The 14,678-nt window shown below is 40.3% G+C and overlaps 1 protein-coding gene across 1 annotated transcript in view; it reads right to left on the bottom strand.

Annotated features, from left to right (window-relative positions):
* The window catches only part of BMPR1B (bone morphogenetic protein receptor type 1B), a 30,090-nt gene that overhangs the window by 721 nt on the left and 14,691 nt on the right, over nt 1–14,678 (bottom strand). Inside the window, exons 4-9 of the mRNA XM_026084196.1 lie at nt 12,888–12,984; nt 11,994–12,132; nt 6,868–7,060; nt 5,932–6,229; nt 3,269–3,444; nt 1,818–1,948 (exon numbers count right to left, since the gene is read on the bottom strand). Coding sequence (XP_025939981.1) covers nt 1,818–1,948; nt 3,269–3,444; nt 5,932–6,229; nt 6,868–7,060; nt 11,994–12,132; nt 12,888–12,984 — 1,034 coding nt within the window. The remainder of the gene's footprint in view (nt 1–1,817; nt 1,949–3,268; nt 3,445–5,931; nt 6,230–6,867; nt 7,061–11,993; nt 12,133–12,887; nt 12,985–14,678) is intronic.

Raw genomic sequence — 14,678 nt, 5'->3', positions numbered from 1 at the left:
AACATGGCAATTACTCTAAAATTTATGACAACCTCTAGTCTATATTTGGCTGTAAACTCAACAAAAGCACTTTTCTTATCTTCCCTTCCCCAAACCCTTGCAGAAAATTTCACTTAGCACGGCCACCATAAACATAGCTTTGTACGGAGAATGCCTTGCTGGAAATTCAGTGGAATTAGCCTTCCTCCGGCAGCACCCAGGCCCCCGGRAAGTGGCATAACATCAACACGCAGCTTTCCCAGCCTTGGGAAGGCAGCAGCGGCATGCTGTATTCCTGCTCTGCACCTACTGCTGCCAGACAGACAAAAAAAGGTCACGTAAACCACCGTGCCTAGTGCATGTTGCCCTGCTAGCCTAAGGTTCCACACTGCTTGAAGATTTGCTTGCTTCAATGGGAAAAAAAAGGGTTTGAAATAGTTCACCAGCACCCATGAAGCTACAAGGGCTTCTCATAGCAGGACTTCAAGACTTTTAGCTGAGAAGTCCCAGCTAGTGCTATTGATCCCTTCCACATTGTCCATCACTTCTTCACGAGGCCCAGAAAGCCGTTAAGCRTAACACCCACCAACAGTGCTCACATCAGCCTAACACATTCCACATTAATACGGATTTTTATAAACATGTTTTGGTGATACACAAGGTCTTATGCACTAGTAAATTTGTCTCTCAYTTCTATAAGCCCCGAAATGGGATTACTGACTAGGCTAATCAATTTATCAAGAGTAGTTATTTTAACAAGCCTCCTCAGTCCTCAGGATGGCTGCTGCCAGACCAAGCACAGCCTTGTGCCGCTGCGCAAAAGCCTTTCTAGGCATCTACATGAACAGTGCTTTCTCCAGTGTGTTTCCATCGCCCCAAAGGCTCAGCAGGTTTTGATTAGTGGGCGATACCTGGTTAAATCCTTCCCACATTGGCTGTTAATACAAGTCCTTGAGTCTCCCGGGGAGGTTGTTTTATTTTTTCCTCGCATTCCCAAATTGCCTACAACTCTCGTAATGTAAATCTTTTCTCTAACTAACTGCAGAATATTCATCTAAACACTGCTATTCCCAAATGACAGCTGTCTTCTGCTATTGCAAAGGACATTATAGCATTATACTGTACCAATTAACATGAWTAATGACTTCTCCATAGCACCACCATAAAAGTCGGCAAGTTTGCCTGTTGTGCATCCACTATTCAGCTCCAATACCAAAAGCACGACTTTGCTTCGCTATATATTTTCAATGGAAACATCCTCAAACATCCAAATTTTACTTTGGAAACATTTGATCTTATATCTGAAAGGCCGCATCTGCAGGCCTTATTGTTAAAATGCAAAGAGGCACATGAGTACTGCTTTCTAAAAGATAGAAAGGGGCGAACATTAAGTGCTTTACTGCACAGCCTGGSTACTGTGGTCAGTGTTACTCTATGTCCATAATACCATAACAGTGAAACTTAATATTATGTGCTCATGTTTATGTATTATCACGGTAAAATCACGTCACCAAGTCTGATCACAGAAAAGCTGTACATTTTACTTGATTTCACAGAGGCAGAAAAAATCTGCTTCTTTAAAAAAAAAAAAAAAAAAGGCTGGGAATTATGGCCAATATAGATCAGTAGACACTGAAGTTACTGCTGTGTACTAAGTATAAACTAATTTCTCTTCCAAAAGGCGATAACRGTGTTGGCTAGCCACTCACTCCTCCTGACTCAAAATGATACAGAATTAGGTTAATCTCACTCACTCGCTCTGATTAAAAATATCGCAGATTTGGGCCCAAGCCATTTTAAGTAGTAAAGCACAGGCTCCATTTGGAAAGGGACGATACCTCATCGCTGCTCCATCTGTTGGGAAACGATGGGCGAAGCCTCTTGATGCACACGATCTCCCGCATGTCCTCGTACGAGGGGTCGCTGGGCACAAGGTCATGGTAGGGCAGCTGGTATTCTTCAACTATTCCTGGGGAAAAAAAACAACAGCAAGGTGCGTATCACTTGCAGAAGACATGCTCCACTATCCTCTTCTCCTCTCTCTCTTTTTTTAACAGTTTGAGCAAAAAACATTTCATCTGGGCCTAATTCCCATTTAATTGTGGCCTTTACTGTGTGAGTTTCCTGCACATGCTGCAGCGAAAGAAAACCTGGCTTTCTGCTTTGCTGCAAAGTGAGCACACGCTCCCCTCGCTCGCCATGCCTGCCTTCTGCCGCGAGGCAGGGAGCGCGTGTCTAATGTAGACAGACCTCCACCCTTTTTGCACAAGCAATGATCATGATGATGATGGTTTTACAGATTTTACAGAAAATCACCGCAATATACTATATCAAAATAATATATTATAATCTTAATATATATAATATGCATAATACATTATATATTAAATATGTAATGTAATGTAATATAATATAGGAATGTAACATTAACAAACTGTAAACACAGGGATCACGTTGCTCATCAATGAAATTCAGCTCTTCCCAGGTAGGCATAGAGCACGGTACCGCAGCTTTTAAAAATCTGTTCTCGTGAACACAGCACAGACCCAAGAGACAAATTCTGCTCTTCCTCACCACCAAYGTGGTATGCAACCACTGCCAAATCATTTCTCTGCATCTAAGTTTCCTCAGTGGCAAAACAGAGATAATAATGCCCATCATTTCTGTACTGCACTGGGCTCTGTGTGCAGAGTACAACCTTGCAGCTGGCTGGCTCTCTCCATCACTGCCATCTTCATTACTTGAACATGTGATACCAGAAAGAAATGAGGCATGTTCCTAGCACAATAATGATGTAATAAGTGCCATTTCCCCCTGCTTCTTTCTACTTGTCTTGTAAATAAATTATTTATTTAAAGTAGTAGCACAGAATATCCCCAAATCATTTATCTTATATTTAACAACAAGAAAAAAAAATCACTATTTTCTTTCTGCTAAAATAGCAGAATGTCCCCAGTCCAGCCAAAATGTGGAGCCCTCTGAAAAAGCCCCCAGATGAGCTCCATATTCCCCCTTCAATGTGGACATCCACTGCCTCCAAACAGGCCATTAAAATACAGTATAAATCTCTGCTGTTAAAATAGCACTGACTGATGCTTTAAAATCCACCAGAAAACAGAAATTAAGAGAGTTCCCTGCATGGTTTATCCACATGTGTTTACTGCAGTAAAAACACTTACCCAGAGGAAAGGATGGAATGGAAGAYTTGGGTTATAAATTGGGTTTGCTGAAACAATTAAAAGCCACGTCCCCGCTATCAAAAAGGTATGTATGTATGTTTGCCATTTACCTCCTGACACACATCTCCTTGCTATCTCCCAAAGGATGAGCCCAAAACTGTACATATCAGCCATGATGTACGACTGAAAGTGATTTCTGTTCAAGCTTTCATCCAGCACCTCAGGAGGCATATAGCGTTTTGTGCCTACACGCGTATTTGGAGGAATGTCTACCTCGTTTGTATCACTGAAAGACAAAAAAAAATGCATCAAACATGCAATAAAGTAGCTGGAAAAGAAAGCAATTTAGATGGGAGCAGTAGTAAATTCAAACCACATCCGGGCTGGAACAAGGTCGGAAGTAATGCATAACCTTAATGGAACAATTCTTGTAGGGAAAGCCTCTCAGTGCGGACAGCCACCCTTCCTAAAAGGCTTGCTTGCCTCAGGCGATATTAAGCATTCAAAAGCACAACCGCAATGGAGATAAGACTCAACAGGGATGCTGTAACATTTGGGAGATTTCATTACCATTAAACTAAACCCTAATGCTGGTGATAACAATCAACTCTTCATTAAATGTTATTTTCTTAACATGCTCCGCCACCTAATGCTTTAGTTTTAACAATTAATGGAGGAGACTAAAGAGCTGGGGACCATCACTCAACTCTACCAAATCAGCCCTGCAAGGAAAAAGAGCCCGGCTACTTTTTGTGCGTGCATTACGGCTGACCTCTCCCAACCTTTCCTCGCCAAGACGTAAAAACACCCAGAGGTAGGCGCGCAAAAGATCTAACCAAATGGGTCACTTGTGGCACACACAGACCAGAGGAGGCAATGTATAGCTAACAGGAAACAAACTGCCATTAAACACCCAGCTGGCCTTTTTTTTTTCTTATTAACTGAGATTCTGCTGTATCAGTTTTGTAGTTTTTAGAAGTTTAAGACATGGCACAAATTGCGGTTTGCTTAAAAAGGCCTGTTTCCCTTTCCCCACCTTCAAAACTTAAATATTTTAAATGTGACAGAATAATCACACAACTTCTTGTAAAATTTTGTTCACCTATCATTACAGAAATGACCAAAAAGCAAGAGGTAAAAACTTGTCACATTCACAGTCACTAATATGCATATGCTGGTGCATTTGTGCATACCCCCAAAAACATGAGCCCAGTGACCTGCACTGTCTTGCAATATTTCTAATAAAGTAAGAAATGCAGAGAATTTTACTAAACTCATTATTTTTTCAGCAGATTGCATCTCTGTCACCTACAGTTTTCTATTCCTGACCACTGTGAGAGATACTTTCTAAGGAAGTATTCTGTCCGAGAAAAGTGAATTCCAATTGGATTATGACAAACATATATACATATACACACACACAAATATATATACATACATACACACGTGTGTATAAATATAAATATTTATATATTATATTCAGTTTATTTATCATATTATATATTTATTTATATTTATATGTTTATATTTATAAATATACTATTATGAATATATATTATATTTCTAATACATAGAAATGTTTCTATATTTATATGGGTGTGTGTATTTATATTTATACACACACACACATATATATTGACCTTCTTCAAGAGCAACATCTGGTAGTTTCTAGTTCTTCTCAGTTCATACCTAAGAGGTGTGTTACTGTGTATTTGACAGGCAAAGTACACCTGGAAAGGGCAAATTGCCTTCCCTGAAACTTTTACAGTGAATGGCATATTTCCAAGTTGTTGTTTCTCTTCCCCAAAGTTAAATTATTTCTTTCTCATCTCCCAGAGGAAGGTCAGGTTCATAAAGGAAAAGCCTCACCAAGAAACCTGACAGAGGAGTCAACGGTGAGAAGAGCAGATAAAACCGTCTTTACTTACACTCTGAATAATTTCAGTTCAAGATCTTGTACAGAATATTTTTTTGCTATACTTCAGGGAACCCACATTTTCAAAGCTGACGTCTGAGACCGAAACCTTCACTCTATGGCCACATTTCTGAGCTCAGAAATATCACAGGATTCTTAACACACATCTCCAGCAGGAACAGGCCTGAGAACTCAGACTCCTTTCAAATGGAGCCAACAGCTGTCCGATAGCAATGACTTCTTTATGAACCCCAGGAGTGAGCAAGTTCTACTTGTCTGCTCCTTCTAAGTTGTTTAAACACATAACCATTTTTTAAAATCAAATTTAAAAGCCATTTCAAAAATCAAATCTGTACCTCAGCAATTTGATTTGTAGGAAATGGAACAAAATACAACACAAGTGGGGTGCTTTTCAATAAATCCCAATTTGTAGCATGCGCAAATGATTAATATTATTCTGTATAAGTTGTGAGTGAATTACTTAGAGATTAGACAAGCTGAAAGCTTCACGGACAAGTTTACTGACATGATTTCACCTGTCAGTGCTATGTCCTTTTGGCATGCGGTAATAATACTGTGGTTGATACTGAGCAGAACTGATGAAAGCTGAAATGTTTATGCAAATGCAACTAATGCTGTCAATTATTACAGAGCAACTATTTATACAACTGCACGATGTGTTTATGTGACATCCTCATCTACCCAGGTAGCCACATCTCAAACATGTATGAGCACAGCCTGAAAGGTACGTACATATATTGTACGTGCTTACTCCCATGTGCACACGCACTCAATATGCAACAAAACCAATCATCTGCCTCATTTATCAACTTCCACTTGGTCTACTTAGTTACTCACCTAATAAATTTAACAGCCAAGCCCAAATCTGCTATACAGCAGGTTCCGTTCTTCTTCACCAGAATATTCTTACTTTTTAGGTCACGGTGGGCAATAGCCGGTTTGCCTTGAGTACTGAAGATCTCCGTGTGCAGGTGGCACAAGCCACTCACCGAGGAGTAGGCCAGCTTCAGCATGGCTTTTGTGTCCAAGGTAGTAGACTTCAGATAATCATAGAGTGAGCCATTCTCATGATAGTCGGTGATGAGATACAGCTGGGTCCAAGACCCTGTACCCTTAATGTCCGCAGCGATGAATCCTGCCCAAAAGAAAAGACTTTTCACATTAATACTTCTCACGGCTCTCTCTGACTGCTCGGCGYGCTGAACTGTCAGCCACGTCAGTGGTTTTATTTTAACACTATGTTCAGCTGCTTTTATCTGCCCTCCATGCAGCTATGCTAATGTCACTACATCRTGAAACGAGGACTTCTGCTGCATGAGGGAAAAGGTCTATTTTCAGGACAGCCCATGCTGAAGTTTGCCAGGGCTTTCCATCCCTCCCCGGCCCTTGGGAAAGCTCGGCCTCATCAGGAGGTCCTCCCTCCTCGTGATGGCCGAGGCCTAAGCAAGCAAACAGGTTAAAAAGCTCTGTAAAAGCTGTGCATTAATTTACCAGCCTCAACTTTAGCATTTTGTATATTTTTGAAAGTGCAGATACTCAAATGCAAGTGGCAGAATCAGAAGTGTGCTGGTTGGAATAGTAGCCTCCAAAGCCAATTATTCTTTACCTGCACAAGAATTCTTAAAACATGTCTCTTTTGAAAGGTGATGCATGGCTAATTGCAGAGCACGGTGGGTAACAAAACACATAAGAGAGGACATCAGAGAACAACAAATAACAAATTAAACTTAAGAAACCTGTAACTATCAAATAATTGTCTTTAATTTCACTCACCAAGAATATTTTCATGCCTCATCAGGACAGTTTGGTAGATTTCTGTTTCTCTGAACCAGCTGGCCTCCTCCGTGGTAAAAAACACTTTGACAGCTACTTTTTCTCCACGCCACTTTCCCATCCAAACTTCTCCATAGCGACCTTTTCCAATCTGCTTTACCATCTGAATCTGTTTTGCTATGGTCCTTTGAACCTGCAAAATCCCAGGACATGCAGTTAGGATTTGCTTGGCAGAAATTTTCTGCATTCACGTTGGTCCTTCTTCCTCTCCTTTCTGCACAGGAATCCTGGTAAAAACAGGAATGCGCAGACTTTGCAAAATGGATTTCTGCAAAGCTTCACGATACAGCAGCTCCCCATTTCCCACAGCATACAGAGCTAGCAAGGTCATTCCTGTCAATGTAAAGATGCCTTCCTAGATATTTCCAAAATGCACCATGGCAGCTCAAGAGAGTAAATTAGTCAGTGTGAATAAAACTTTTGACTATTAATCTTAACATTTTTATTTTCCTGAGAAAAATCTCCATTTTGTGGAAATTCTTTGTTTTTGCTGGAAAAGCTTTGATAGAAAACATTCCTGGCCACCCCAACCCCACCCAGCTTCTAAAGGACTAAGTAACACATTTTTAATTAAAACAGGAATGTTGTTAAATACCCAACACCTTTGATCTCAAGGCTGGGGCTCAATCACCCAAAGCTGTTCAGTGCTCCAGAACTACCAAAACTATTGAAAGCGGCTTCCTATTTCCTTCGGACTTTTCGTCCCTAATAATTTCAATATGCAAATTTGGCTTTAGGAACTTCAGCCATAGAGTTAGAAAGGCTTTAGGACCTATATGCCTACATCAATTTTAATAGTCATCATTATTTAGTAATAACAATAAGAAACCATATTTTTCCCAAAGATATGGAAGAGCAGCTTTAAATTGTGCTTTTTAGTACCTTATCAAAGCATTTGGGCAGCTGTATCAGAAGATCACTGTAATCAGCAACACTGCGGAGATACCCATCCTTCACAAGGATGGTGGGCTACATGTAGAAGACTGAACGAGTCTACGTTTAATCAACTTTTATGACCACAAAAAATCCTGGGCAAGTGCAGACTAACACAGTCTCATAGGACTGGGGCATGTTGGTGGATGACATACTTCTAAAAGTTCACAGAAGAAAAAAATCAAAGCAGAAGCTGCAACACAACCCACTAGTGTTCACGGTTGAYTCAACCTCACCCTAGTAAAACAGATGTTAAAATGTCACCGTCTTCTGCTTCACTCTTGCCAGTTCAACCCACAGCTAAYGATTTTTAGTTTTGTAGGATTTTACAAGATTTTTAAAGAAAGTAACTTTATAAACTCTAATACAATTTCATCTTTTTCTAAGAACTTTTAATCTGGCCCAGGCTATTGGTAAAATCTGGACTAGTGCAAATTTAAGGTCTCTAGGTTTTGCCACCATGTATACACAACTCTCAAGGAGTTTCTTGCAGCAAGTTTGCACTGAGTCCCTATGAAACCATATTTATTTCATGTAATCGAAAGTACTTTTGCAACCGTGGCTGAAAAAAATAGATAATCAAAACCAGATTTTAAAAGCATTTGCTTCCCTCATTGGCTCTTGGAGGTCCAGCAGAAACAGTTTTACTTATCAGTTCTACTTATAATCCCTAGCAGTGGAAAGTACAGGCCAGTAATGCAGAGCAGGACTGCCACAATCCCACTGAAGTATGAAGGCATGTTCAGATAAGATCCATTATCATTTATTTTGTAAATAAATTACTGGTTTTCATATTAGCCATTTAAAGAAGAATAACATTCAATGGCATTTATGTAAAACTATTTCAAAAGTTCCAGGGTTTTTTTTGTTTTCATTTAAACTGGATCCCACTTTTTCAGCCCTGCAATGTATTACGAGACTTACAAGATGGTGGYTTCAGTGCCATTATTTTTGATTAACATCAGTGAAAGCCAAGAGCAGAGATTAGCCTTAATTTTTAAAACTGATTTATTCTCCTTTATACGCTCATATAGTGATTGAACAATTGTTATATTACATTGGAATTTTGCTTTAACATTTGGTAATGTAATTTTAGCATTGTTGCTTTCTATTTTGCCCATTTTAAAAATGCATCCTGAACAGTAATGCAGTTATATCAAATAACTTAATTTGTGTAAATATATGTAATGGCATCATAAAGTACATGAAATTACAATACTTAATGATGAAAAGTTCCTTATTAAATTACATTAAGAAAATGAAAAACACATTTCTGTTATAGGTTTTCAGGTGGCAGAATACTATGTGAAGGGCCTTAACCTGTTTTCCTCTTGCTAGAGCTGGTCAGATGATTTACTATGAATAATTTTTTTTTTTAAGGAATTTACCCCTTTTGGGGGGGGGCTGATAAACTGATTATGTTTTTTAAAACATATTCGTTAATCAAAATTGTTGGATGAACTGATTTTTTAGGCATGCTGAATGATGAGTCTGTGTGAATTATTCACAGTGAGTGCTTTTTTGACTTCTTTCCAAATCTGTATTTTGCTGCTTGAGCTCTGTGACCAGTCAGGTAAAGTTACAGGGCCCTTTGTTTCCCCTCCCTGACTGGAATCAACCCCCTTACCAACTATTTCTACTCTGCCAAAGTTTGTCTGCATTCTGTTTTTCAGCCAAATACATCTGTTTAACGTAGAGAAAATTCAGACGAACAAACCTTTTCTCACTGTAATATTTTTTAACAGAGAATTTGGTGGCTATCGCTGGGATGCAGCCCATTGAAGAGCAAAATTCGTTGGAAGAGGAATGAGAAAAACCCCGTGAAAAGGTAGGGACTGCACTCTTAATTCAGCAAACTTCCTAGGCACCACTGAAACCACTCTCTCCTTTTTGCCCCCAACATGTAACCTCTTTCCCTGAGTTTGCACGTGGAGTCGCTGGGGCATAAGCTTTGCATATACTTCTTGCTCTGTCAAGGCCAATGGGGTTCTGCTTGCTTGCACAGATTGGATTGCGCACCCCAGTTTGTTGGCTCAGAGCCTTTATTTGCAACTTACTATATTTTTTCTTGGTTTCAAATTTGATTGGCAGCATTTAACCCGCAGCAAACTTTTCTGTCAGGGGTACAAACAGCTCGAGAAAAAAACTGCTTGCTGAATGTCAAGGTATTGATAACATCGTGGTTAATGTTTGTTTTTTGGTGTAATACCTATCCATTAGAATAAATGTTCTGCACAAAAGAAAGACATTACTGTTTATCATAAATTGACATTTTGTAATAAATTTGTGGCTTGCTTTCCTGAAATAATAACTTTGAATGTTTCATTCTTTGAATAAGAAATAATGATAGTTAAAACTCTTCCACAATAAGGCTAGAGCATTTTTTCCGGGCACTTTGCTATACACTCGTTTCAGGCATGGGCCCATAGGTACCAAACCATGCATTCCTTGCAGGCCTGTAGCTGTTGTAGCTGTCTGGGAAATGCAGCAAACATTTATTACCATGTGCCAGACTCATTATAGCTCTCAGTTTTTCTCGTCTTGCAAAGCAAAGGACTGTTTAAAAGAAAAATCTAGGAAAAATGCATCCATTTTCCTAGGCAAAGRGCAGGAAAAAATTCCTCCAGGAACACCACCAGATCCAGAAGCTGTAAAGTCTCCAGGCCTGGCAGAGCAAAGAGGAAGACTGCAAGAAGAGTTGGGAACCCACCTCAGCCTTTGCAGTAGTTAATTAGCAGCATAAAAAACACACATAARAAGACTCAAGCTTCTTGCGTTTGTCCTAATTATTATGATGTCTTATGATGTGTTATGCAACAAAGAAAAAAATAAAAAGAACCCCTCGTGGTTAAATAAATTGGAATAAATTAGGAATGGCCCTCACTCACAGACATGATCCCTCCCTTTCCATGGCCGCTGCAGGGACATCAGTATGGGAGACAACAGCGCTTTCTTAAAGTCTATATTCTAACTGACAACATTTCTCTCAACAGATAAAAATTGCCATGGATTTTTCCATGCTCAGACCCAGTCACCAAGCCCATTCTTCAGCTTGTCTTTTTCTTCCTCAATAGGTATGTCTGTTGTCAGAAATCTGGATTAAAAAAAAGTTACCACTTCATTTAAAAGAGAATCTAAGCACTTACTCCTGCCAGAACAAGTTGAGTTTAGTCAGATTTTAGCCAGTCACTCAACTTTTTGCCTCATCTCAGGGAATTAAAAAATTTCTCATTTTATTTCATCTTTAGCATGGAAAAAACAAGATCTGAGGGAAAAAACAGGTGGTACCTAAGTACTTGGGAACTGGAAAACATCTACTTGTAGCAATAGGATTGCTACAAACAGGTTTGGTAGACAGAAGGGACATATAGTCTCTGAAAAATGAAAATGAAATCAAATCAATTTTTTTCAGAGGCAATATTTTAAATAAGTGGTCTGGTTTTTCTTCACTGCTAAGAAGTGATAACGACCCTCAAAAACTAAAACTCTGGTGAAGAGAAGCGTTTCATTACAGAATAYAAAACTTCTGCCTTTTCAGTATGTGAGCTCAGGGGTCTTGGAGTCAATTCAGAAATAATGATAAACTACACTTCATTCCCATGCCTTTAACCTCTGAGATTACCACAGTACAAGGAAAATAATTTGTTCTTGACTTCTGAATGCAAAGTGAAGTCCACACATAAAAAGGCTCCAGGCTTGATGAATTACAATTCCTTTTATATAAAGACYGTGTGTCAGTGTTTGAAATACTATTGTGTGTTGCACATAAAAAGCACGAAAATGGGACTGCAGGCCAGACGCTGTCCTTTACACTGGGGTAAGGCCTGGTGTGAGGTCTATTAATCTGAACTTATGCTGTGGTATCTGAGCTAAGTACTTATCCTATGATATCTGAGCTAAGAACTGAGTGCTGAGGTAAAAAAGCTAAGCTTTTTTTGGCTTAATCTACGTGAAATTAAAGTCTCCAGTTCTTAATTGTTTTCCAGCTTAAATATTTGCCATTTCTGGGGAAGAAAACCCTAAAACAATTTGTATGTTCAAATACAAGTCTCATTTCTCATGTATCATTTTTTTCTCCTCCCAGGGCTCACCTCTAGCACCTAAATGGCATTAAGATAATACTTGTCTCTTACCAGGAGAGGGAGCCCAGAGCCGCTGCCGGAGCTCTGCGACTGCTCGATCAAATCCTTCAGGGACTCCCCCGGCGGGATGTAGGTCTCGTCCTGCTCCAGCCCGATGCTGTACCGCGGCCGTGTCTCCTGCCTTTTGTACCTGCCCATTCATAGGAAAGCGGAATTGGATTTAACAGAACTATTTAACAGAATAAGCTGGACTTGCTAACCAGTATTTTCAGTTCTGTTTTCAGCAAATTGTTTTCAGCATCCAAACTCCTTTGTACTCTGGACCACAAAACTCAAGGACTGTGCAATCTGATGTAAGTTTGCATAGCAAAAGGAGTGGGTTTTTTTTTTTTTCCCCAGGAAGTCAAATATGTTTAAAACAGACAGTGTAAATACCCTATTTTATTTCACTGAATGCAGTGGGGCTTTTAGAAGCAAAAGGAGGTAAGATAATAGGATCTGGGACTATTTAAAAATGTGAGGAATTATTTAAATATAATGTATGTAGATTATGATAACATTCTAGCTGTATTTACTTATCCTTCTGTACCCCTCTCTTTTGGGGGATCAGTTCTTCACTGCATAAAGAGGCTTAGAAGCCTTAGGTTTATTTGCCCTACAACAAACTTCACCCTGTGCCTTTTTTTTCAGCTTCAGTAAAGAAAAAGCTGTGCTTCTGCCTGAAAGGCTTTTTAGGATGTCAGGCAAAAGACACTATATGAAATATATCACACAGGTATACTTAGGACTAACATGAACAAAATACGCATTTTTTTTTCCACAMCAAAATCACAGCTTTGTTTTTATTTTTTTAACTTCCACCTTAAATTTTTAAAATTCTTAAGTCCATGAAAAGATCAATATTAAGAAGAATGTTAACAAGCTGGCAAAATATTTCTTATTTACCTGAAGTAGCAGAATATGATGATAAGCACCAGAAGAATACTGCAAACAGTCACTGAGATSAGCAAGGCCTTATGGTGAATATTTCCTTCAGCAAAGTCTGGAGTTCAAACAAAAAATAAAGGAAGAGGGAAGGAAGTTGGAAAATTTGGACAGGGAGGTGGTACCAAGCCAGCATCAAAAGACACGCACGTCTTAAAAAGTGCACTGAGCAAAAGCATTGTTTCTTTTTTCCCTACTAAAATACTGTACAAGATGGCTTAAATAGTCATTTTGTGCGTTTCTTCTTGGACCTTCAGCGGCCAGGGCAAAACCAGCAACATGCAACGGCCTATTTGACTGTGCAGACCTTACTGGGGCAAAAAGTTCCCGTTAGTAACGCTGGGACCTTTGCCTGGGTGTGCAGTTCTCTTTGGCTCTGAACGAAGAATCAATTAGGGAAAGCAAACCGGGACCTACAGCTCTGGGTCTTAACCTATTTGATCAAGTGGGACATATAAAAATTACTGCCGCTATCTTAAATCACTTTTACGAGCTAGAATCCTGTCAAACAGCTAATATAAAAAAAGAGTAGCTGCATTTATCCTAGAAGGTAAGACACAGCAGAGCATCTAACCCTCGAGAAAGCAGACCCCTGAAGGCCTTGAAGGTAAAATAATCCATCTCTCTGCTTCTGYTTTAAACACTTAAGCAGGAATTTTCTCTCCGTTCATTCTGCAGCAGTCCGGTGCGCCAGTAAGTCCTATACTGGTGGCCAAAAATATCCCCGCAGCAGGTATTCCTTGGGACACTTTGAAAAGGAAATATGTAAAATAACTGGTGGGAAATGCTGCTGCATAAAAACTATTAGTAAAGAGACCTTGCGCTACTCTTTAAAAACAAAGTCTCGAGAYGACGGCATTTCGGCACGCACGCACGCGCCGCCGCCGCCGTCCGGAGCTGTTACCCGCTCCGAGGCAGAGGAGGGCTTTGTTTCCCGGAGCGCTCTCCCGCTTCTCCCGCTAACGCCGAGCACATGCGGGACGCCAGAAACCCATCCTTATCGACGCCTCCCGCAGCAGCACTATCGTGTTGCAGATTTACAAGGGTAATGAGACACGGAGATTCCTCGGGGACTCTTGGTTTACTGTCAGGCGCTTTTCTTGCAGAGCTCCAGTTTCTCTGTCTCTTTTTGCCCCCAACTCTTTCTTTCCGTCCCCTTTGCACTGCAAACAGAGATTACCTACCAACGCACCTTTTGATCACGCTGGTCATGTTTTAGCCTGCCATTACCTGCTCCCGGAGCATTAACAATGTAAACATTCAAGACATGGCCAGCGCCTTTGAAAGGGGACCCTGGCACAATGTCTATCAGGAAAACACCGGAGCGGCCGATTTCGCCCCGGCCTGTCACTCCGGGTGCGCTGCGAGCTGAAACCGAGAGCCCGCTGGGGAATCGGCCCTCGCCAGTGAAGGGGACGGCTGTTCGGGAGGGTAAAGGCTCTATTTCATGGTTTATAAGCAGTCTGTGTCTGCCGGTCATTCCCATCTAAAATGTGTGGTTTGTAACAGTTTTAAGATGTTGCAGCCTATCAGCCGAGGAGAGGATAAATAGAGCGTGCAGACCATACTGGCGGGTTTTATACTTGGGAGAGCCAGAAAATTTATCCACGGCGAGAGTTCTCCCACTGCATGGAGTAAATCACCATGAAAGTTGAGGATAAAAGCCTCTGTACTTAGGAATAACGAATACTCATGTCAGATGCAGAGGTAGGAATTCGGATCTTGTTTATCTTTGTGTGTGCCAGAGAGCAA

The sequence above is a fragment of the Apteryx rowi genome, unplaced genomic scaffold, assembly GCF_003343035.1.
Source record: "Apteryx rowi isolate R43461 unplaced genomic scaffold, aptRow1 scaffold_63, whole genome shotgun sequence".
NCBI classification, from domain to species: Eukaryota; Metazoa; Chordata; class Aves; order Apterygiformes; family Apterygidae; genus Apteryx; species Apteryx rowi.
This window is presented reverse-complemented; position numbering and strand designations above follow the sequence as displayed.